We start from the raw sequence: 23,459 nt of genomic DNA, 5'->3' as shown, positions 1-23,459 counted from the left end.
TGATGTACTGAGTTACGTATTGCTTTATTTATTTAAAAAAAAATTAGATTTATTTTATTTTTTATTTTTATCTGTCGGACTTGTGACCATTGGGACTTTGACTGGTTTGGGTCCCTAACCTGTAAGTAAATTAATTCTATACTGTGTCGGCTCCAAAAATATGCAGTCTGTAAGCTATAGGTAATTTAGTTGGCACTGTTGTGAAGAAAATTCAAATTTAGAGCAGATATTTGGTCTTAGTAGTGTCAGTTATTGTGAAGTTGATTTGCTGGACTGTGAGGACAGTTCATGATGTGAATGTTTTTATGCTGCTTTATACAAAGTTCCATATTCCTGTACATCATTAAATGTTATTTGAAAATATACACACTAAAAGCCCAGCTAAGGAAGCGACTACAAATAATGCTTCAAGTGGTAGTGCTTATTTATTTGCTATGTTCTTCTTTCTCCTGCTGTTTGAGGAATAAGCATTAGCTAAGTATAGATCAGCGAGCAAGTAATATTACTGTTCCCAGGGTTCAATCTAAAGAGGAAGGACGATAGGTTGAGTTATCAAGCCTGGAGGAAACTTTAGAGGATAACAATTCAAGATAGTAGAGAATTGGCCGTTTCAAGTGGAAGGACTATTCCGCCACATCAGTGATCCTCCCTCCATTGAAGACAGACATCTGGGTCGTCTAGGGGTTGGGAAAACAATTGGACTTCTTCATAGCAAAACACATGACAGTAAAGGAGACTCCACATGTACTTGGTTGAGGCACCTTCTAATGTTACCAAAGGGTAAAAAACCCAACCCCCTAACTCAAATTTGTAATTCGCTGTTAAACAAAAGGTGTGAACTGTTGCAGTCAGAAGAAGTGTTTATGTTTCACAGTCCCCAAGAAAGGCGACAAATTGAGGTGGATTTTGAATCTTTCCGTCCAGAAATTTTTTTCTAAAACCAGTTTTGTGATATAGCTTTCAGTCGACGTCGGCATATGTTACTAGGTATGTTAATTTCTATGGTAACATAAAACATCTAACCATTACTTAATAAGTAATAAAAGGACACTTTGCTACCTGCCATTTTAATTACCTCAAGCCCCCACCCCCAATCATCGACCTCCTCTTTCTTGCTCCAAGCCCGAACAATGAAATAAAAGTCCTCGAGGGGTGGAGATAGATTGGAGGTCATTCAGTATATCACACAAAATGTTTTTAGAAAAAAAACAACTACGCTCTGAATCGGCGACGGCAGAATGCGAGCAGGAGGTGGAGGTGACTTCGCCTGAGGCTCTTTGACTGAGGTCCAGATTATAATATAAACATTTGGGGAATATTTCCAAGTGGGAACATTGCGGAAGGTAAAATGTTTAGTTACACACAAAGGATACTCACTTTATTCTGATAGGAAGAAGCTGGTGTGGAGATTGACTAAGTGGGGAGGGAACCGGCACCACCACATTTGAAACATCTCTCTCAGAGACAGATGAGGCTGTCTTTGCTTTGAAGATCTCCAAAGCCCATTTCCTTAATCATTGAGACTCATATGCCACAGAAAGGTAGACTATTTCATAGTGTCATGTGCCAAAAATTTCTTGCCAGGCTCTGCTTGATTCACTAATTGAGATAAGTTTTGTCAATTGACTAGGAGGAGATAGTGCCACCATCCCTTGATGAAAACATAAGGGCCTCAGAAATTTTGGTTAACGTTCCTGAAGATTTTAACCAGAGCTGTGTGAGGAACCTTGTTTATCAATTGACGTTTTATCCTAATACGGAAAATCTTCCCTTTCATTTTTTCTTGGGATCTCAGAGGAAAAAGATAACATCCTCTCAGAAAAATACCAATAATGATGGATTATTGGAAATTGAAATCAGTTCACCGATTCTCATACCCGTTGCCGCTATTATGCTAGAAGCTGCCTTCTGGGTGTTATCCCTGTTCAGATTTATAATGTAATTAGGCCCCTTAAGAAGATTAGTAACTTTTCCAGAGACCGGGATTCTCTTGGGTAGAGAGGTCCCCTGAATGAAGGACGATCTTAGCATTTGATAAGCCTTGGGTTGAAGGTAATATTAAGCCAGCCAGAGGGTCAGCAATGCTTTGATTTATAAGATGCAATTGTCGATGCAGAAGGCCTTTAACTCCCAGACGAAGTTTCTAAATATTCCTAATACAACTGTTTCCGTGTGAATCCGGGTTGTTAACTTGATAAATTGTTGAAAAAAGATTCTTGAGAATATAGAACTGAGAATAGTACCTGGTCTAGACATCCTTATTTACAATTGCTTAAATACGGGCCAATCATCAGAAGGCACCAAGGCTGTAGGATCAATATAGATTTAATTAAGAGGACTTTGCCTCAGAAGGATCTGGTTGTGAATTTTGGGCAATATTTTTCACAGGTGGGAATAGATAGATTGAATTCAAAAGGACATCTAAGGGGCTTTCTAAAAGATTTGACCCTTCCAGAGATGCATAAATTGGCATCTTGTGATTTGTTAGGGAGGCAAACCATATCTGTGGGTTTCTTCTTCTAGACTCGAACTCCGATACCCACTTAGGGACCATTGTTCTGTCATTACTGGCGGAGAGCGGGACAGGCGCATCAACTTGTTTTGCACTCCTGGTATATAAGTTTGCTTTGAGATGAGGCACATGTTGCACAAATACTGGCTTCTGACAGTTGTAGGGGGCCAAAGTGCCGAAGTAGTTGAGACAAGCCTGCCGTTTTTGTTTGTCCATATAACAGGATAATGTATTTTAATTTGGGTTTGCCTTGCCCGACAAAAAGAATAGGACCCGCATTAATTGTTTTTATATTTATGTGTTTTTGTCCCAAAGGAAGTTGCTCTCACTTCCCTTGATTGAATTCCTTTACTGAAGAATAGTATCCCCATCTATTTGAGATATCCATTAACTGACCAAAATACGGCCCGGAACCCAGAAGGACCTATTAGAATGTCCCAGTTTGTCCCACCATAACAGATGATTCTTTATCTGAATAGGGAGAAGTAACGTTCTGTTTCTACCGCTTCGAGCCCAGATGAGATAGTTGCTTCTTCCTTAACATGGAACTATTGTGGCCGTTCAACGGGCACAAAGTTTTTGTTGTGCCGAAATCATGTACTACACAAACTTCTACTTGTTTATCAAATCTGTTACTTTTGTTCCTGAATGCTGACTGACTGTCGTTGTACAAATTCTTTTGACATAGTATTAAATTTGATTTTTACCTGGATTTATCTTTGGCAGAGGTTTTGAAATAGTACGTTGGGTGCATGACAATCTTGAAAGGTTTCCCATTATCAGCCAATGGTGTAGATAAACAAGGTTCTTGCCCTCCTTGCAGAGATCTTTCTGGGAATGTTTGCCAGTTTGGTAGAAACTTTAACAGTGTCTATCACTGTGAATTGATAACTTAATTCCCCTAATTTGAACCTGCTGCCTGGGAGTAACAGGAACGTGATAATAAATACTCAGATTTCACTTTTGGGGAAGCAGATGCCTCAGATGGTAAATAGTGAGCATCATGGAAACTTCTTTTAGTAATAAATTTGTTTTGGATTAGAAAGATCCAAAAATCCACCTTAATTTAGCCAAAGCTGCTGCTTAGAAATTAGAGGAATGCGTGAGACATGGCTATTGCCCTGACTACCTTGGTTCTATGGCCACCTCTGTTTTTAGTAGTTGACTTACAAATTTTGTAAGGTATGGGATTATTACATTTTTTGGGCTAGGGGCGCTCTTCAAATCCATGTGAGACCCCTTTTGTTATGCATTATGATCCACCTGATGCTCTTCTCTAAACTGACCCAGTTGTCTGTGGCTGCGTGAAAGGGAGTAGTTACGTGTGATGGAATAAGGTCTCCTTCGGCTTCTGAACAAGCAGCCACCCCTCCTCTAAAATTTGGATTTGATAACTGGTCACTTTCTTCCTCTCTTAGGTTTCCAGAAAGAGATGGAGGACGTGTATTAATAGTATTCAGATGATGATCTATAATTAACAATTTCACCAAATAAAGCAGGAAGGAAATAAACAAGCATTATTACTTTCAACCAAATGATGGGTTACGAGGAAGGATCCTGTAAAACAGCAATGTTTCTTCATAGTCAGCACAAACTTAATAAAGCGACACATCATAATTAACAATTAAATTCTTCAAGCAGTAATTCGACCTGGTTTTCGAGCCACCATAACACAATATCATTTTGGGCTTACGACAAATGTATATAAGGATCTTTTTCGTCATTAATTGACTTCAAGAAACTAAATGACATTCATTCGGAATGAATGTTAGAATCTTTCAATAAGCCCAGACTTCGTCTATTTCAGAGATCATCTTTGGGCTTATCGGGCCAGAAAGTGTAGTATCACCCTCCAAAAGCAGATGACCCCAGTAGTTGTCCTCGTCTTCTCTTTGCTTAGTTGCTTTATGTAGAGAGGCTTAGGGTTCATAAAATTTTTGTAAAAGGAATCTACAGATTCAGATGTATTAAATAAAAGAAGACTTAGATCTTTACCAATGTTATCCATGGCACTGATCACCCTTACACTCAATATTATCCAGCAGCTGCATGAGTGGAAGCAGCAGCCTGTTTCCTCATAGTAATCATTACTTTTGCCCAGGTGGAAGTGGTTTGCCAAGATGTGGATGGGGATGAAGTCAGTCTCAACAGGTTCTTCCTGCTCAAGACTATAGAACCAGCCTCATCGTCCTGATCCTGGAATCCACTTAATTCAGATTGAGTAGATTGGGGTTTTTGTGGACTTCCTACTGCCCTGTCTGGAGGAATAGCTTGTTTTTCTTAGCAGAAGCTTGTCTTGTTTAAGTGGGGATTAAGTCTTTACTAACACAATAAACCCTACTTAACTGGATCCTTCCATTGTTGTACATTCAACTAGGCCTTATTCACCTATTTTAATTTGTATTTGCAAAATCTTTATCACCGGTAGAGAAATTGAAAAAATTTGATCATAACAAACTGCACAATCATTGGTGAAAATATTATTTGGACACAGCTGCCATGAATTATGCAAGCCACAGGATCTATCTTAGTAATCCAATACTACATTTTTATAATTACATGTAGTGGCCCCCTTGGGTCTTGGGTGAAATACTACTGAATTCAAATTCTCTACTGACAGACTAATTCCTTGAATAGTGCCCTGCTGAACTTCTAGTCCTGTGGCTCATCACTCAATACCTCCTCCAGGGACAGTTCCATAGTCTCCTCCATCATCCGGCCGGACTCCGACATTTCTCCAGTTGTACATCACTCATCTGGGGAGATATCATGGGTCACGTCATTATAAAAACAAAATAATATGTATAGGGAGAAAGCATTTCCTCCCAGACTTAATCAATATGACTCATAATGTTATAGTTATTATAGTTAATTCATTATAGTTCTCTTGTTATACAAGTCACTCATATGACAAATATAAACAAATACTACTAATTAAATCTCCTCCTGACTCTTTTATCAAGTATCTTAGCTCAATGAAACTTATTTATTCATTTTTGTTTTTATAAAATGATTTCATGATAACATTTTTTTAGAGGATCAAGATCTTTATTTGTTTTAATCAGAACAGATATTATCCCAAGTAAACACTTAAAAGAAATCCTCCGTATTATATCACCCGGCAGGGTTTAGTCTAAGAGGCAGCCTAACATAGCGCTCTATTGGCAGCAACATTTGCTATTACTCTAGCAATATTTATTGGGTTGAGAATTCCACCTGAATTGTTCTCATAACCCATAGAAGGTACAAAGTCTCAACATAACTCTCGATTGCTAGGAGGACCAGAAGGTCAACATTCGAAGGCTTCACTTGGCCACCGTAAGTTCGCCTGGAAAAGCTGATCCCTCTGCGAGGACATCAAAAAATAAAGTTATGAAGAGACAAACTCAACTTTGGCCTTTTAGCTGAGAACAAATAGAAGCGCAGGTGGGAAGCGGGGTTTGTGAATGAACATAAAGTAGGGAGAGAGACAGTCATGCATTCATACTAGCACATGAATAATTGGGACAAAGATCATGTAACAATATATATATGTATATATAATTAAACTTATTCACATTTCTGTTTCAGTGAAAAGATGAGCCCGGGGAGAGAACAGCGACATTCACTGGAGTGACAAGCAGGGATAGTCTGTGATCTAAAACGACTTCACAAGGAAAATGTGTTTTGACCATGCTGACCAAGGTCAGTATATGAAAATGCCCAAATACAATAAATAGGAGACATAACAAAATAATCACTCTACTTCATCACTGTGCTATTAAAGTACAAATACCGTATAAGTGCTCCCTGCTTACGGCAGGGTTAAGGACCCAAATCCAGGTTGTAAGTCCGGCATAGATAAAATAAATAAATAAAATTAAAAAAATAAAATAAATAAATAATGGGAATGGATACAGTACAGTAAAAGTAATAAATAATGAGGAATGGATACAGTGTGACAAGCTTTGCAATGTAGTCAGCTGAATACTGCCCCCATAATTTTCTAATTATACATGGAGACTACATTAACGTTTCGAGTAGAAATCGCTCGTCATTTGAAAAAAATTGGTCACGACTCAGCGATCGTTATGTCGGCTTATTGAGTCAGAACACGTCGTAAGTACCGATGGATGTAAGTTGAGGGCAGTGATAGTTAGGGACTACCTGTATAATATCCTCATGGGTGATGTTCAGCAATTAGAACAAATTCACAGAGCTTTCCTTTGTGTACATTTAAGCTGAAGCGCCAGGCAAGTGAGGTCGTGGTCACGTATAGTGGGGTAACAGGTAACTAATATTACTTACTAAGTAATTATTAGATATTTTTAATTGCCTGTATGTTGGCCTGGCGAATTGGCTAGGAATTAACATACCTAGGTAACATATGCTGATGTAGCATTCAGAGCTTGAACAAAAATAAATTTTTCTTTAAATTAACACTGCACTGCGCTATATATCAATATGTAAAATAAATTTCAAAATGACCAATAATTGACTGAAAACACAGAAAAAAGACATTTATGTTGAAGAGAGCCTGAAGCAAGATGTTACCTCCACTGAAAGACACAGAGACTGACGCCTGATTGGTGTATTGACAGGCTGTTTGGCGCGCATAAAACTAGTTTCCTGTACTTCAATTATGTTCAATAATTGTTAAAATGACTAAAACATTTAATATAAAACTTTTAAAATTATTGAATAGTACAACCTTCTTGATATTTACTAAAATGATAAGGAATTTAAGCCCTAGAACCGATTACTGTATTGGCGGACTAATACGACAGCTGGTGTGCAAGCGAAAACATGTTGGGGGCCGCTCGTAAGGAATTCATTAATCGAGAGAATGCTCGTTAACCGAAGTTAAGATTCTTATGGAAGGTAATTCGTTAACCGAAATCTCGTTCACCGAGGCGCTCGTTAACTGAGGGATCACTGTACGTATATATATAATGATTTAAGGGCGATTTAGGGGAATTTTAGGAGTGTTTCTGACTTTATGCATTTTTTGGCTTTACTTTGTATGTACTTTTCTGTGAGCTGGAACCAATTACCCAATATCCCATTGAAATAATGGATTGAGTTAACAAAGTTTTCGGTTAACGAACGACTCTGTAGAATGAATTGTGTTCGTTAACCGAGGGACCACTGTGTAGGGGTTTGATGATGATGGAAAGTATGATGAGCACGAGTTGATTTATGTGGTGAGGCAGGAACACAGTCTATAACCACACTTCTTGGCTCTCCCTTTTCCTGATCCAGTGGAGCAGGTAGTTGCAATGAGTGGGAGAGGGAGATTTGCAATGGACTGCCAATAGCCCAGTTTGTTGGGTTTTGCCTTAGTAGCCTGTCCATCTTGCATTGCCTTCATCCATTGGTGTAGTCATTGGGTTCCCATGTTGGTCACCTCTTTTGCCTATTCCACTGGTGGGGTCTTACTGGAGCTATGTATAACTAAGTTTGCCTGATGCAAGGCTCCACCACAGAGTTTTCATTCTGGGTTTACTCCTGTAGCCGTATACCTACCAAAAGTAATCTGCAAGGCAGCGGGGCAGTGGTTGGTAGGTGCCAGGACATGCCCACATGTCGGTGGGCCTATGCGCCATTCTTCTGGAGCCCACTGCTGCTCCGAGATCCCCTGCTGGTCTAGCCTGGAGCCACAAGGAGGCACAGCAGAAGTCTTGATGGTGAAGAGGCTGTTTACTGGCAGGGGAAGACTTATGCATGGATGCTTCCCTGTTCACCATGCTAGCCAGTGGCGGTAGCTGAAAGTGAGAAGAAGCAAGCAGTGCCTGCACCTTAACACTAACATAATGCTGCTACACCCGATGCATTACACCACCCTGTGTGCAAACACACACACACACACAAAACTCTTAAGCTACTTACCCACTTACAACTTGGTTGTTCGAGGATGCCCGGAGTGCCAGACAGTAACTCTCAGGGCAGTGCCTGCTTCTTGTACATTGAAGATTTTTGCTTTTGAGTACAGTGAACCCTCACTTTACGTGGTCAATTGAACCCACGGCGGCCCTCGTAAAGTGAGAAACGCGTAAAGTGAACAACATAACATATGGGATTAATTGAAATAGCGACCGGGCCGACCCCCAAACTCCACTTTTTCAGACACAATACCTACGTTGTAGTAAAAACAACTTCTTAATTTTATGATGGTATGCACACACAATTAATAATTAAGAGAAATATCAATAATATAGGTTTTTTAACACTTACATTAGTAGAAAAGATGGCTGGGCACACGGGGTTGGGGGGTTGGTTCCGAGGCAGAGGGCAGATTATTGGCCCTCACCTGTATCACTTGTATCAATTGTATCACTATCCACCACAGAGGCTTGCAGGGCCTCTTTGTCAAACCCCCCAAAGTCCATTATCACTATCACTGACTTGGGCCGGCTGTGGTGGGTGGCGGGTGAAGAACTCGGTAATGTTTTGATGACTGGGCGACCTTGTGCGCACCCTGCTCGCGCCGCTCTCCGCGTTAAAGGGTACACACACCGCGGAAAGTGAGCATTCCGTGTTCGGCAGGGTACCGCGTAAACGTGGAAACGCGTAAAGTGGGACCGCGTAAAGCGAGGGTTGACTGTATATAATTTATCACAAGTAACTTGTCTCATTAGCACTACGTATTTTCCTTGGTTTAATTTTACTAAATTTCTGTTTGTTTGATTTCCATGTTTCATTTTACTGCATCTGTGTATTAGTTAATATGGATATCTGTTTACAGTATAGTTTTTGTAAGAAATAATTTTTGTATTTGTTAGAACATCTTGATATCCTGGAATTATAATGTTCTAAATTTTATGGTTAAACAATGATGGTCAAGCTCGTGAGTAGCGACCCTGCCTTGCCAGTTAAAAGGGCACTTGGTAAAGCTTGCATCAAATTTCCCTGATGGCAACCAGTACTCCATGCCATCAGGTAATCATGGGTAACCCATGAAATGGTGAGGATGATTCTTTCTTAATGTCAATATTTATTTTTTTGTGGCCAGGTTTACTGGGAACTAGGTAAAGAAGGAGCTGAAATACCACCTGTCTGGCCTCATTCCCTGGAGACAATCTATGATATTCAGAACCAAATGTCTGTGCTCTTCAGTGGTACTGTGGTCAACACCTATCTTTCTGTAAGTCAAGAAATTAATGTTAGTTATTATTGATAGTGTTGGGGCTGTATGTATTGATAAAAATGGAGTATAGTACATCAATATTGATGGGTGTAGATACAGTATAATACAATATGGCATATTTTAGCAAAGTTGTTAATACACCTTTAAATATAAACTGTACATCTATGGTCAGTTTGCACACATTGTAGTTTTTGACATAATTGTATTGAATTTGAAATTTCAGAGTTCTCCACCACCATTCTGTCCAAAGGGGAGGAGCAATGACATTGATGCTATCATAAATGTGATCAATAAGGCAGAGAAGTTTATTTACATTGCTGTCATGGACTACTTCCCTAAAATGCTGTACACCAAGGAGAAGAAGTGAGTTATCCATCATCTCTTAATGATAAGAAAGCTAACAACCTTTTACAAGTAAGGCAATGGCTCAGGTAATTAATAAATGGTTTCAGCAAGCCTATTAGACTAAGATCCATATCCCAAAAGTGGACTACGGGTGGCATTTTGGGGTAAAAGTTAGTTAATAGAATATACTGTATACAGTAGACCCTCGATAACTCAGCATTTGAGAACTCAGAATTTCACATAACTCGGCATGGATATGATCTCAGTGTTCTCGCCTTTAACATTGATTCATGATGAGTTAATGGAGCTGGAACATGTAAAAGTTTATTGGGTTTTTAGTAATGAAACCCAACTGTCCTTTTGTTCATTTATTAGGAAAATATATTATATGCAGTTCCAAGTAACGTAATCTCTGTACCTATGAGTGTTAAATGAGGACGGAGGCTATCTTAGATTAGCTCTACTAAATACGTACGATTGATGTGATAGTGAGCAGAGACTGCTCGAGGGAGAACGGAATATATCAGATGTCCTTCTCTTGAGAGTGATGAGTACCGTATTTTTCGGCTTGGAAGACGCTGCATCGTGGAAGACACACCCTGATTTTGGAAATGAAATTCTAAAAAAAAAAATTATGGGTTTTAGCCCACCTGGGCACAGGTCACTGACCCACATTGGGGCCTAGGGGGCAAAAATGTAATAATACTACTACTACTTCTAATAATAATAATAATAATAAAGAAATACAAAAATGAAAAAAAATATCGAGTGAGAAACAATATACCTGTATGTACGTTGTTTTGTCAAAGTAGGAGAAACAATTGAGACTCGACAGAAAGTCAGATCATCAACCTGGGACTTGGTCACATTGCAGCAGGGTCTACCATTAGACAATGCATTATCCTTCCAGTATCTTCCCAGACGGTAGTACCTCCTTGTTTGGTACATTAGCTGCCTACTACCTACACCAGTGAAACCGTTGCTTGATATACAGCCCTTTTGGCACAAGTACACACACCTCTTTGAATATCATCACTTAGAACTGCTTATCAGTCGTCATTTTCATCAATTTAAAAAAAAATCTGTATAAGAAGGTGAAATCTTTAATACAGCGCTCATTTTATACACCTGGTCACCTCCACATCTTAGGGGCTGTAGTGTTTGCATTCTTTCTCTTGTTTTTGTCAGTATGACAACGACGGGAAATATTTTCCAACAGTAGAAGGTAAGGAAATGTAAACATGTATATCAACGTCTATATAAAACAAAGAATCTTTATTTAAAAACAAAATAAAAGTAAAAAAACAACTCATTTTTTGCAAAACCAGTGACTGATTGGTTCTACTTAATTATAAAACTGAAGAAAATAAGTCCTCCATTGTAGCTGTATTAAAATTAATGTAGAAAAATTAATATGGTTGTTTTAAGTAATGTTATTTAATGTTAATAAAGGAACAATGGAAGTAGCTAACAATTAAGGGTAAAAAAAAGTGAGGTCGTGTATGTAAGTGAGCACATGTGTAAACATATCATTACTCTACATAAGAATATGAAAGCAACACTTATTTACTGTTCATATATGTTTTAATTAATGTTTCTGAATTTCTTTTTGATTGAATTATTGTTTATGTGTGCAAATTGAACAATACAATTCATTTAATAATACGAAGAATATTAAAACACATGAGGAGACAAGACGTCATTGTTTTTGTTGTTTACAAAACCAGTGACTGATTGGTTCTACATATAAAACTGAAGAAAGTAAGACCCTGGTTGTAGCTGTAGTAAAATTAGTATGGTTGTTTTAAGTAATGTTATTTAATGTTAATAAATGGAACAATGGAAGTAGCTAACAATTAAAGGTAAAAAAAAAGTGAGATAACGTATGTAAGTGAGCACATGTATAAACATATCATCATTACTCTACATAAGAATATGAAAGCAACATTTATTTACTGTTCATATATATTGTAATTAATGTTTCTGAATTAAAAAAAAAATTCTACCCACCAGTGGTAGTAAAGTTGAAAACATAAGGACAGCCAATGTTGTTGTGTGTGTGTTTTGACTTGGGTGACGAAGTTGTATTTAAATTTGGAAGATTTTAATTTTGTGGGGTTTTTACAGTCTAAATGGGTATCCAAATATGAGAGCCTACTGTAAATAGGTGTCCAAATGTGAGAGCCTACATATAAAGAAACAAACATTCCTGCATTTGAGACCAGCAGACAACCTTTAGCAATTCCTCAATAGATGGCGTTGCCGCACCAATGCCATTTGTAAACAAACCACACAGCAGCAAGGGTATTTTTTTTTGCAATATATCAACAATATTAGTTAAATCAATAGTTTTATAGTACTGTATAGAGAATACTTGTAATTGTTAAGTACTGTAATGAGGTAACAGTCTTTGTAAGGGGCTGATTTCAAAAACCTCTGCTACAACTCATCGACTAGTGTCCTGGAAGACGCATGGTAATTTTCGAGGTATATTTTTGTCATAAACAGTGCGTCTTTTAAGCCGAAAAATACGGTAACTCCTCCTCCAGGTGCTCCAGGGAGGACGGAGAATATCAGACGTCTTCCCTCGAGGAAAGATGGAGCGCATCAGGGATGTCACTAATAACATCTTCTCGTGAGTGCTATCAAGCTACTGCCCGCAATAGGTGGCCAGGGAGCCGGTCACTTATGTCTTAGTTTAGCACTAAGTGACACGCCTTCCCGTGGACACACCCGATCACATGCTCTGAACATGTCACCTCATAGCTCGTGGAAAATTACAGGGGGTGATAGTCATACAAGACTAATGTAATATTAACCCACATTTATATAAGTACTTCTGTCTATGAGACAGGCCAATACATCGGAATGTATTAATAATATAAGTACTTCTGTCTATGAGATGGGCCAATACATCGGAATGTATTAATATAACTTGGGCCACCTGCATCACCTACCATGCCACTGTGTTACCTACCATACTTCTGTGTCAACTACCATCAGTGCTGGATGTAGACATGGCAGGGCCTGGGGCCATCGACTGTGAAAGGGCCCACACACACACACACACACACACACACACACACACACACACACATACACACATATATATATCATACTACTACTACTACTACTTTTTTTTTTTTTTTTAAATGGCCTTCAGCCTCCCCCAATAGCCATACCTTTGCCACCCTAGCTGTGTTGAGTTAGTTGAGCCGCAGATCTATGCGACATTCAGTGACTGTTGCCTCATAGTCAATATCTGCAACTGTTGTCGGCTTTGGGGCCGATGCTCTCGTTCCCCTGAGGCACAGCAAAGCCGACCAAAAGAGAGAGAAGGACAGTAGACATCTCATCCAGGCTGTAACATAACTTCTGGGCTGCTGTTTCTGTTCGGATATCACCTCTGCGAGTCTGGCGTAGAAGCATCTTGCACTTGGTCCCATCCCACCAGAGGTTCTGAACACTAGAGGAGTGAAGCTTCCTTGATCAACGTTCTCAATTCTCTCCCCGTGTGCCCTTATCTTGTCATTCTCGTTTCCCCTGAGTGCAGCATCGAGAGCTAAGTTACGGTGACACGCAGCCATGGGATAAAAAATCCTGATGTCGAAGAAGACTCGCTGTCCCCGCGTCCAGAATCCTCGAGCACTGACGTCAACATGGGCTTCGATGCATGTGTTTGAAGTTCTATGTTGGAAATTCTCACCGTATAATGGAAGGAGGGCGGGTTCTACCCTGATATTACGACAGATTTCCTTCAACATATTTGCTGTGAGATCCCTTACTTCATCATGCTTCATGCATATGAAGCCCCCTTTCTTAATAATAATAATAATAATAATTAACGGTTTATTGAAAGAGCTTGGCAGCCAGAAGGCTGAAAATATACAGTTACATATTTGGGGAATGGGTTTCAAATTACAAATAAAATACAGTTAACCCTCACTTTACGCGATCCCGCATTCCGCGTTTCCACGTTAACGCGGTGCCTTGCCAGAACCTCACGTGCTCAAATTACGCGGTACGTGAACCCCATTACGCGGAGAGTGTCCGGCGCGACGCTATTTTTAGATTCGCCCCACCCGCCACCCGCCCGCCTGCCTGCCTGCCTGCCTGCCTGTGCTCCTCGCCTCTCCCTCCTCCCTCCGCTTGGGCAAGCCGCGCGGTAAGGTTGCGCAGTGTGTGTCTTTGTTGCGTTATCACTGACGTCATATGACGTATCTGACTGTGATTGGCCATGCATCCCTACCCCCCTCTGCTGCTAGCTGTAATTGGCTTAAAGTATTATGACGTGTCCACCCGGGGGAGGGAGGGAGGGAGGGAGGAAAGACGACGCTTGACCTAGCCGCGGCAGTTTCATCCCTCAAGGCCACACCGTGTAATCGTGCATCCATTGTTCAGTAAAATGGCTTCCGCCGGACCACCACCCCCAGAGAGAAACCTTTCCTTACCTGGACCCAGCGGCACTAAACCAAAGAAGACACGACGTTCCTTAAGCTACTAGGTGAAGTATACCATCATCCAAGAGTTGGAGAAAGGAACAAGGCAGGTTGATTTGGCGCACCAGCATGGTGTGAATGAATCTACGATTCGAACAATAAAGAAGGATGCAGCCAAGATAAAGGAGCACATGAAGATCACAAAGTCTACAGGTGCTTCTATGATCAAGTATTTTCACAACCAGGTGCTTCTCAAGACAGAAAAATTACTTGTGAGGTACTTGGTGCGTCAGGCGCGACGGAACATGGCGGTCGACAAGCGCTCTGTTAAGGACTACGCACGTGAACTGTACATGGCAGTGGCACGAAAGATGGGAATTACAGAGCCCAAACCCTTTAATGCTTCCTCTGGGTGGTTACAGAGGTTTAAGATCCGGAACAAGATCACCAATATAAACATTGGTGGTGAAGAAGCGAGTGCTGACCGTGCTGCGGCTAGGGAATTTCCTCCGTTTTTACGTGAGACTATGGAGGAAGGACAGTACAGTGACAACCAGGTGTTTAACATGGACGAATCTGGTCTTTTCTGGAAAAAGCTACCTTCCAAGTCCTTCGTTGTAAAGAATGCCAGCAGGATTCGGGGCCGGAAGATGCAGAAGGAATGCATCACCGTCCTGTTTACCACCAATGCCTCCGGTACCTGTAAGCTCAAGTTATCGGTGATCCACGCAGCACGCAAGCCGCACGCCTACAAAACCATGGACATGACCAAGCTAAATGTCCACTGGCTGACCGCACGTAAGGCGTGGATGTTCTCTACACTGTCCCTCTCCTGGTTTGATGACTGTTTTGTTCCCGATGTAAAGAAATTCTGTGAGCGACAGAATGTGCCATTCAATATTTTGTTGCTGCTGGACAACGCACCAGGACACTCGCCCCTACTGTTAGATCGTCACCCCAACGTAAAAGTGGTCTTCCTTCCTCCCAACACTACGTCTATATTACAGCCCATGGACCAAGAGTTAATCTGTAATGTAAAAGCTGCATTCTCAACAAAAAAATTCAAACTCCTGAACGACTGCACCAACACCAGGGAAGAGTTGCGTAACCTGAGTGACACCACCACCGATAGCAAGAGCGAAGAAGATGAGGATCAACAGTTGGCACAGCAAAAAATACTGTTCAAACAATTCTGGAGAGTATTTAACATCAAGAAAGCTGTGGACTTTTTGGAGTCATGGGATCAGCTGTCTATTGCTACAATTCGTCACGCATGGAGACATGTGTTGCATGGAATACCAGGTGAGAGGAGGAGTCAATCTGTGACTGGTGAGGTTCAGACTGTTGCAGTAGCAGTGGACCTTGCCAGAGAAGCTGCGCAGACTGTTACAGTTCCAGGCTTCTCCGAGACCACCAACGACGACATCCTGGAGGTGATCAGAGATCCTGAAGTGACTGCCGACGAGATGTTGGAAGAAGATCACGTCAGTGAAGAGGAGGAAGAAGGTGCGTCATTCTCCGAAGAACACAGTTTAACTCATAGTGATATTAAGGGTGCCATGGAGTGTGCAGAGAAAATGAAGTCCTTCCTTTCCCGCGACAATGACGATGACCGCTATGAAGTCTTCCATACCCAGCTGGTGCAGGCTATGGAGCCGTACATCACGGTGTAATCAAGACAACATAAACACCAGCCGTCAAAAAAGCATAACCGAGTTCTTCGCCCGCAACCCACCACAGCCAGCCCAAGCCAGTGATAGTGACAGTGAAGATGACTTTGAGGGATTTGTCAGGGAAGCCCTGACAACTGTAAGTGACAGTGATGGTGATTCACCTAGTAATGGTGATTCACCTGAGGGCCAGTAATCTGACCTCTGCCTTGGAACCAGCCTCCATCCCCATATGCCGACCCATCTCTTCTACTAACGTAAGTGTTCCACATAACTTTTAGTTTTTCTAACCTAACCTTTATTTTTCCTATGTTAACCTTTATTTTTCCTAACCTAACATCTTCTATATTACTTGTTTTTTCATACCATCATAAAGTTAAGATAAAATTTTTACTACAACATAGTTGTGTGTCGTCAAAAAGTGGAGTTTGGGGGTCGGCCCGGACTCTATTTCAATTAATCCCATATGTTATGTTATTCACTTTACGCGTTTCTCACTTTACGCGGGACCCTGCGGGTTACATTAACCGCATAAAGTGAGGGTTAACTGTATAATAATCCAGAATAGTTTATCTAAAAGTTTGGTAAAATAAATATATTTGAAAATTAGAAATCTTTATGATATGGGTGTGAATAAAGTTGTGTGTTATAGCAAAGACTGGTATTTTCCACTCACATGGAGCTGTGGGAGATTAGTGGGTCTTGTGTACCTGACCTGAAGTACCTGAAGTAATGTCAGCTCGAGGTAGGGTAGGGGATTAGTGATCTGATATTACTGATCTTCTGATGGAATGTCAGGTCACCCTTTCTTGGCTGGGGGATTAGTGGGTCTCATGACCTGAAGATGTCTTGAATAAACACGAAACCTAAAGTATTTTTCGAGAGATTGTGATAAGTATAAGTATAAATGAGCAAAGTTGTATCCCTTCAACATTACATTACATAAAATTTTAAATTATGGAGTGAGAAACCAGAAAGGTGTGGGTAATTAGAAAGATGGAGTGGAAATGAATGCTGCCAAGTACTCCTCAACAGCTAATATTTAAGTCACAGTCACACACGTAAATTTGTCACACAATAAGACCCTCACTCCTTATGTCTGCTGTCTTAATTCCCTTGTTAGGGGTATGTGAATGGTGTTGGAGTGTGTGGGTAGTTGTTGGAGTGTGTGGGTGGTTGTTGGAGTGTGTGGGTGGTTGTTAGTGTGTGTGTGTGTATGATGTGATGTGATGTGCTGTGCTGTGCTGTGCTGTGTGGGTGTAATGTTGGTGTGTATTTTTTGGCTGAAGGGTGTGGGAGTCAACCTTTTTTAGGGGGTGAGGGGGGAGGGTCGCACTGTCAGGTTCCCCCCCCCCCCACCCTCTTCTTCACTCAAGTGTGGCTAATTGTGATAGGGAGATGAATTTGATACCATAATGATCCATAATAAATTCTCTACAAAACGTTTCCAATAAGATATCCTTAAACGAAATATTTCTATATGATATAGTGATGGGAATTCCATTCTTTTATAAAAAAAAACATAAGAAATGTTGATACCGGAGTAGGTAAAATCAGTTCTAATTTTGTTAGACACACCATTTTAATGTAAAAAATAATCCTGTATACTTTATCTAAAAGTTTGGTTAAATAAATATACAGTCAACCTTCACTTTACGCGGTCCCACATTCCGCGTTTCCACGTTTACGCGGTACCCTGCCAGAACCCAGGATGCTCACATTCCGCGGTGCGTGTATCCCTTTATGCGGGTGAAGTATAATTTTTTTATTTAGCTCATACAATTCATACAAATTATCCGGCCAGAATATAATTTACATTGCTGGAATTCTTACAATTTTATGATCATTTTGAATATAAACATCATAGATTTTGCATTAGACATACAAATTTTAGATCTAATGCAAGTACAGTATTTTGTTTACTCAGAGCAAATATGCTATCTTTTGTGCAAAATATATGAAGTGTATATTCAAAATATTCCTGGTTTTGCAAGGAATCCAGCAATGTCAATTATATTATCCTAACTTTAGTTTGAGGTATTATTTATTACTAAAAGTTAAAATCTAGGTTTTCACCCAACATTTCTCTGGTAGGAAGGGAAGGTGGGGGATGGGGGGGAGGGTTAGGACCGACCGACCATCTGGCTCGGTTGGAAGAGGGGGGGAGGTAAGGTGGGGTACTTTGATTGACAGATAGTGTTGTGAAGAATATTTTTTTTTTATTAACTGAAGATATTTGTTTTAGCTCATAAAATTCATAAAAATTACCCGGCCAGAATATAATTTACATTGCTGGAATTCTTACAATTTGATGATCATTTTGAATATAAATATCATAGATTTTGCATTAGACATACAAATTTTAGATCTAATGTAAGTATTTTGTTTACTCTGAGTAAATATGTTATCTTTTGTGCAAAATATATGACATTTATATTCAAAATATTCCTGGTCTTACAAGGAATCCAGCAATGTCAATTATATTATCCTAACTTTAGTTTGAGGTATTATTTAATACTATACCTTAAAATCTAGTGGTTTCCCCCAAAAATTTCTCAAAGAGGGAAGAGCCAGCGAGTGTAGTGTGAGAAGAGGGGGAGGGAGTTGAGTCCATTATTTGAATGAACATTAACTTGGCGACTGTATTTCTCTATTTCTCTTAAGTATTAATTGTGTGCATGTACCATCATAAAAGTAAGATGTTATTTTTACTAGAACATAGGTATTGTGTCGGAAAAAGTGGAGTTTGGGGGTCAGCCAGTCTCTTTTTCAATTAATCCCATATGTTATGTTGTTCATTTTACGCGTTTCTCACTTTCCGCGGTACCCTGTGGGTTGAATTAACCGTGTAAAGTGAGGGTTGACTGTATTTAGAAAAACAAAATCTCTATATGATATGGGCGTGAATACAGGGTAGAACTGTTACTTTTATCCTCTTTACCACTAATCAGCTCGTTAATCACTTGGGCGATCGTCACGTCTCTGTTACACACTTCACTCAATTGACTGTAGTAATACAGGGTACATAACTAATCATGTCTTAACACTTGTGATGAAGGTTGGGTGAGAGATTATTGGACCATGTTACCTGATGGAACGTCAGGTCACCCAGTGTTGGGTGGGAGATTAGTGGATCTTATGACCTGAAGATGTCTTGAATGACATTATTTTGTACCTATGTGGTATATACATAGTACTACAAGGTATACTGTATTGTATATGAAGGGTACAGGTATTAATAAGCACAGATTATTACAGTAACATATCTGTACTAATTAATGAAAAACAAATATTATTGTATTGTAGTATCATGAATGAGTCAGTACTTTAGACAACAGTGAGGGGAGTGGGGTGGCACGGACATTTTTAGCATAAGAACATAAGAATGGAGGAAACTGCAGCGGACCTATTGGCCCATACTGGGCAGTCCCATTTACACCCAATCCCTATTGCTCATATAAACATCCAACCTATGTTTGAAGCTATCCAGCGTTATCGAGTTAATGATGATATTTGGTAACTTGTTCCATTCATCCACTATTCACCTATTTCACGCCTAAATCTAAATTTGTCTAATTTAAAACCATTGTTATGAGTTCGCTCCTGATTGGATAGTTTGAGTACCTTTGTAATGTCCTCTTTGTTTAGCCCTGACTTCCATTTATACACCTCTGTCATGACGCCCCTCGCTCTACGTCTCTCGAGGGAGTGCAAATTAAGATGCTTTAACCTGTCTCTGTACTCAAGGTTCCTAATGCCCGGGATTAGTCTTGTCATTCTCCTCTGAATTCTTTCCAATGATTCTATATCCATTCTGTAATACGGTGACCAGAACTGAACTGCGTAATCCAGGTGTGGTCTCACAAGAGCAAGATACAGGTTTAGGATGACCTTGCTAGTCTTGTAACTAACACTCCTTTGTATGAACCCAAGTACTTTATTAGCCTTGTTACGAGCATAAACACATTGTTTACTTGGCTCAAGTTTCCTACTTATCATTACTCCTAAATCTCTCTCGCAGTCGGATTTCTCTATGGCATCGTTGTTCATCTGGTATCTGGTTTCCCTGTTTACATCTCCTATACTGAGTACTTTACATTTGTCCACACTGAATTTCATCTGCCATTTTTCAGACCATTCAAAAAATTTGTTTAGATCTTCCCGTAGTTTTGCGGAGTCCTCGTGAGATTTAATTACACATCCTATTTTAGTGTCATCAGCAAATTTACTTATGTTGCTGTCTATGCCGATATCTTTGTCGTTTATGTATAAGATAAATAATAATGGTCCTAGTACTGAGCCTTGGGGAACTCCACTAGTGACGTTGCTCCAATGGGATTTAGTGCCGTTAATGCTCACTTGCTGTTTCCTGTCCTGTAACCACGCCCTAATCCATTTTAGAATATTACCTTTAATGCCATGTGCTTCTACCTTTCTTATTAGTCTTTCGTGGGGGACTCTGTCGAAGGCTTTGCTAAAGTCGAGATATACCACATCATAATTGTGCCCCTTGTCCACCGATTCAAAAACTGATGAAAAGAATGTTAATAGATTAGTTAGACATCAACGCCCGCTTGTGAAGCCATGCTGGGAATCATTGATCAATTTGTGCTTCTCCAGGTGGTTTCGAATAGAGTTTGAAATAATTGCTTCCAGTAATTTGCCTACAATTGATGTTTGACTGTTTGGATGGTAGTTAGAGGATAGTGATCTATCCCCCTTCTTGAAAATCGGCATTACATTCGCTATCCTCCAGGATTCTGGTACTACACCTGTTTTTAAGGACATCTTAAACAACTTTGCTAAGGGCATACTAAGCTCTTCCTTACATTCCTTTAATACTCTGGCAAATATCTCATCGGGACCAGGTGATTTATTAGGCTTCACTCCGTCTATTTGCTTACTAACATCGTTACTAGTTACTACTATCTCGTTTAATTTGTTTTCTTCACTATCTCTAAATAGAGCCGGTGCCTCGGGTATCATGTTTAAATTTTCGGTGGTGAAAACTGTTGAAAGATGTTTAATTCAGATTATTGCTCGTTTCTCCGTCGTTATCAGTTAGCTCGCCGGTATCTGACTGTATTGGCCCAATCTTTTCTTGTGTTTTAGTTTGATACATTTGATAGAATCCCTTGGGGTTTGTCTTCACCTCCTTTGCTATCCTCAGCTCATGATTCCTCTTTGCTTTCCTTATCTCGGTCTTAACCCTACTGGCCAATACCTCATAATAATCCCGGAGGTAAATTTCGCCACGATTTATCCTCGTACCTATAGCCTTTCTTTGACCAATAATGTTCTTTAAGTAATTATTTATCCATTTAGGGTCATTTTTGTTTGATCTGAGTTTTTTGTATGGTATGTTCTGCCTTTGTGCATTGAGTAACTCATTATTTAAATTGTCGTGGAACTCGGCAACCTCAGATCTCGTTATGAGGTCGGTTTCAACCGTCAGGTCCATGTATTTCACCCCCAAGTGTGATACCCCTTCTCTCAACTGCCTCTTCAAACTATCAAAGTTTGCCCTTCTGAAATCTGGGACTTTTGTGGAATTTTCCTTACGGCTGCCCTGAAAATCTAACTGGAATCTAATTTCTTTGTGAACGCTGTTTGCAAGTTCGTTCCCTACCTCGACATTACTAATGAGGTTTTCTCTGTTTGACAGAACTAAATCGAGTATATTATTACCCCGGGTGGGTTCGGTTATATGTTGACTTAAGAAACAGTCCTGGATCGTTTCAACAAAATCCTCTGATTCTGAGTTACCCGTAAGGTCATTCCAATCTATTTAGCCGAAGTTAAAGTCGCCTGCTATACAGACTTTGTTGTGTATGGAAGCCCTGGGCATTTCATCCCAGAGAAGTTGCTCATTAACTCTATCAAGATTGGGAGGTCTATATATTACTCCTGTGATTAATTTATCCCTACCGTTGATTAATTCTATCCAAATTGTTTCTGTATTCCGATCAGTTTTTATTTCCTTATTTAATTTACACTTCAGATTATCCCTGACATAGATTGCTACTCCGCTTCCTTTCCTAATCTGCCTATCGGTTTGGAATAATTTGTAACCTGCCATTTGGTGTTCGACCTAACCTCTTACTAGTTCACAATGAGAGATTAACCTTTTAAAATGTCATTGACTTAACTGACGAGAATTCAATTTGCTTTGCTGGAATTCTTGTAAGATAGCAATAAAATTGAGTACAAGCATCCCTTATTCTCCACACACACACACACACACACACACACACACACACACACACACACACACAGTGCCACACCCACACACACACACGCACCACGCACACGCACGCACGCACGCACGCACACACGCACGCACACACACACACACACACACACACACACACACACACACACACACACACACACACACACACATGCACGAACTGATCGCTATAAGAACAGCCCAGTCCCAACCATTGTAAAATTATCAATAACATGTAATAAATCAGTGTATTCACTCCCAGTAAACACTGCTCCTACACTGTCACTATGTTGAAATGAACTGTAGTTTGAGCTGATCCCCATCTAAGTTACTATATGTCTTATTTGTGTCACTTATGTCACTTGTATATTATTTGTAATTCGTAACCCATTCCCCAAATATGTAACTGTATATTTTCAGCCTTCTGGCTGCCAAGCTCTTTCAATAAACCGTTAATTATTATTATTATTATTATTATTACACACACACACACACACACACACACACACACACACACACACACACACGAACGAGATTAGTGAACGATTGATTGCCAAACAGTGTTCCTATAGTGCACTCAAGGAAAAGCACAAAAACACAGCAGTGTAATACTGAGTGTGGCTGGGCATGACCTAACCTGACCTGACCTCACGCCTTCATCTGACCTAACCTGAAGGCTGGAGCACATCTGCATCGCCCCAAGCTATTGTCCTGGCCACGTGGCCACACACCTACCAACCATCAGTGAGACAAGATGTGCCCTGTAGGCGCTCTGGGTTTTGGCAGCCAGGCCAAGTCTGTTTGGCCCTGCCCCCCCTTGCCCCTGCTATATCCCAACACCCTACCAGCCTTACTACACTGGGATTTATTCAGGAAAACATTCAAGTGATCACTGTAATGATTGATTACCAAACAGTGTTCCGATAGTGCATCCCAAGGAAAAGCCAGACAGTGGGCACTTTGTCGGTCACCTTCAAAGTGCCAGTGACAAGGACCACCCGGTGTTTACATATATCGTGGATACTGTGTTGACGACCCTAAGTGCCAGGGACAAGGAACCACGGTGTTTGTGACTGACAAATATTAACAGATGTCTACTAGTGTCAGTTGCCCTCAAAGTGCCGCCAGTGAGTTTATG

General features: G+C 40.2%; 1 protein-coding gene across 3 annotated transcripts in view; it reads left to right on the top strand.

Moving 5' to 3' along the window:
* The window catches only part of LOC121867939 (5'-3' exonuclease PLD3-like), a gene marked incomplete in the record, with an annotated part of 228,254 nt that overhangs the window by 157,262 nt on the left and 47,533 nt on the right, over positions 1-23,459 (top strand). For all 3 annotated transcript variants that reach the window (XM_042368087.1, XM_042368086.1, XM_042368088.1), the window contains 2 exon segments: positions 9,504-9,635; positions 9,862-10,001. In XM_042368087.1, the coding sequence (XP_042224021.1) occupies positions 9,504-9,635; positions 9,862-10,001 (272 nt within the window).

The sequence above is a fragment of the Homarus americanus genome, unplaced genomic scaffold, assembly GCF_018991925.1.
Source record: "Homarus americanus isolate GMGI-L3 unplaced genomic scaffold, GMGI_Hamer_2.0 scaffold37032, whole genome shotgun sequence".
In the NCBI taxonomy this organism is placed as follows: Eukaryota; Metazoa; Arthropoda; class Malacostraca; order Decapoda; family Nephropidae; genus Homarus; species Homarus americanus.
The sequence above is the reverse complement of the archived record's forward strand: the minus strand, read 5'-3'. Positions and strand labels throughout refer to the sequence as shown.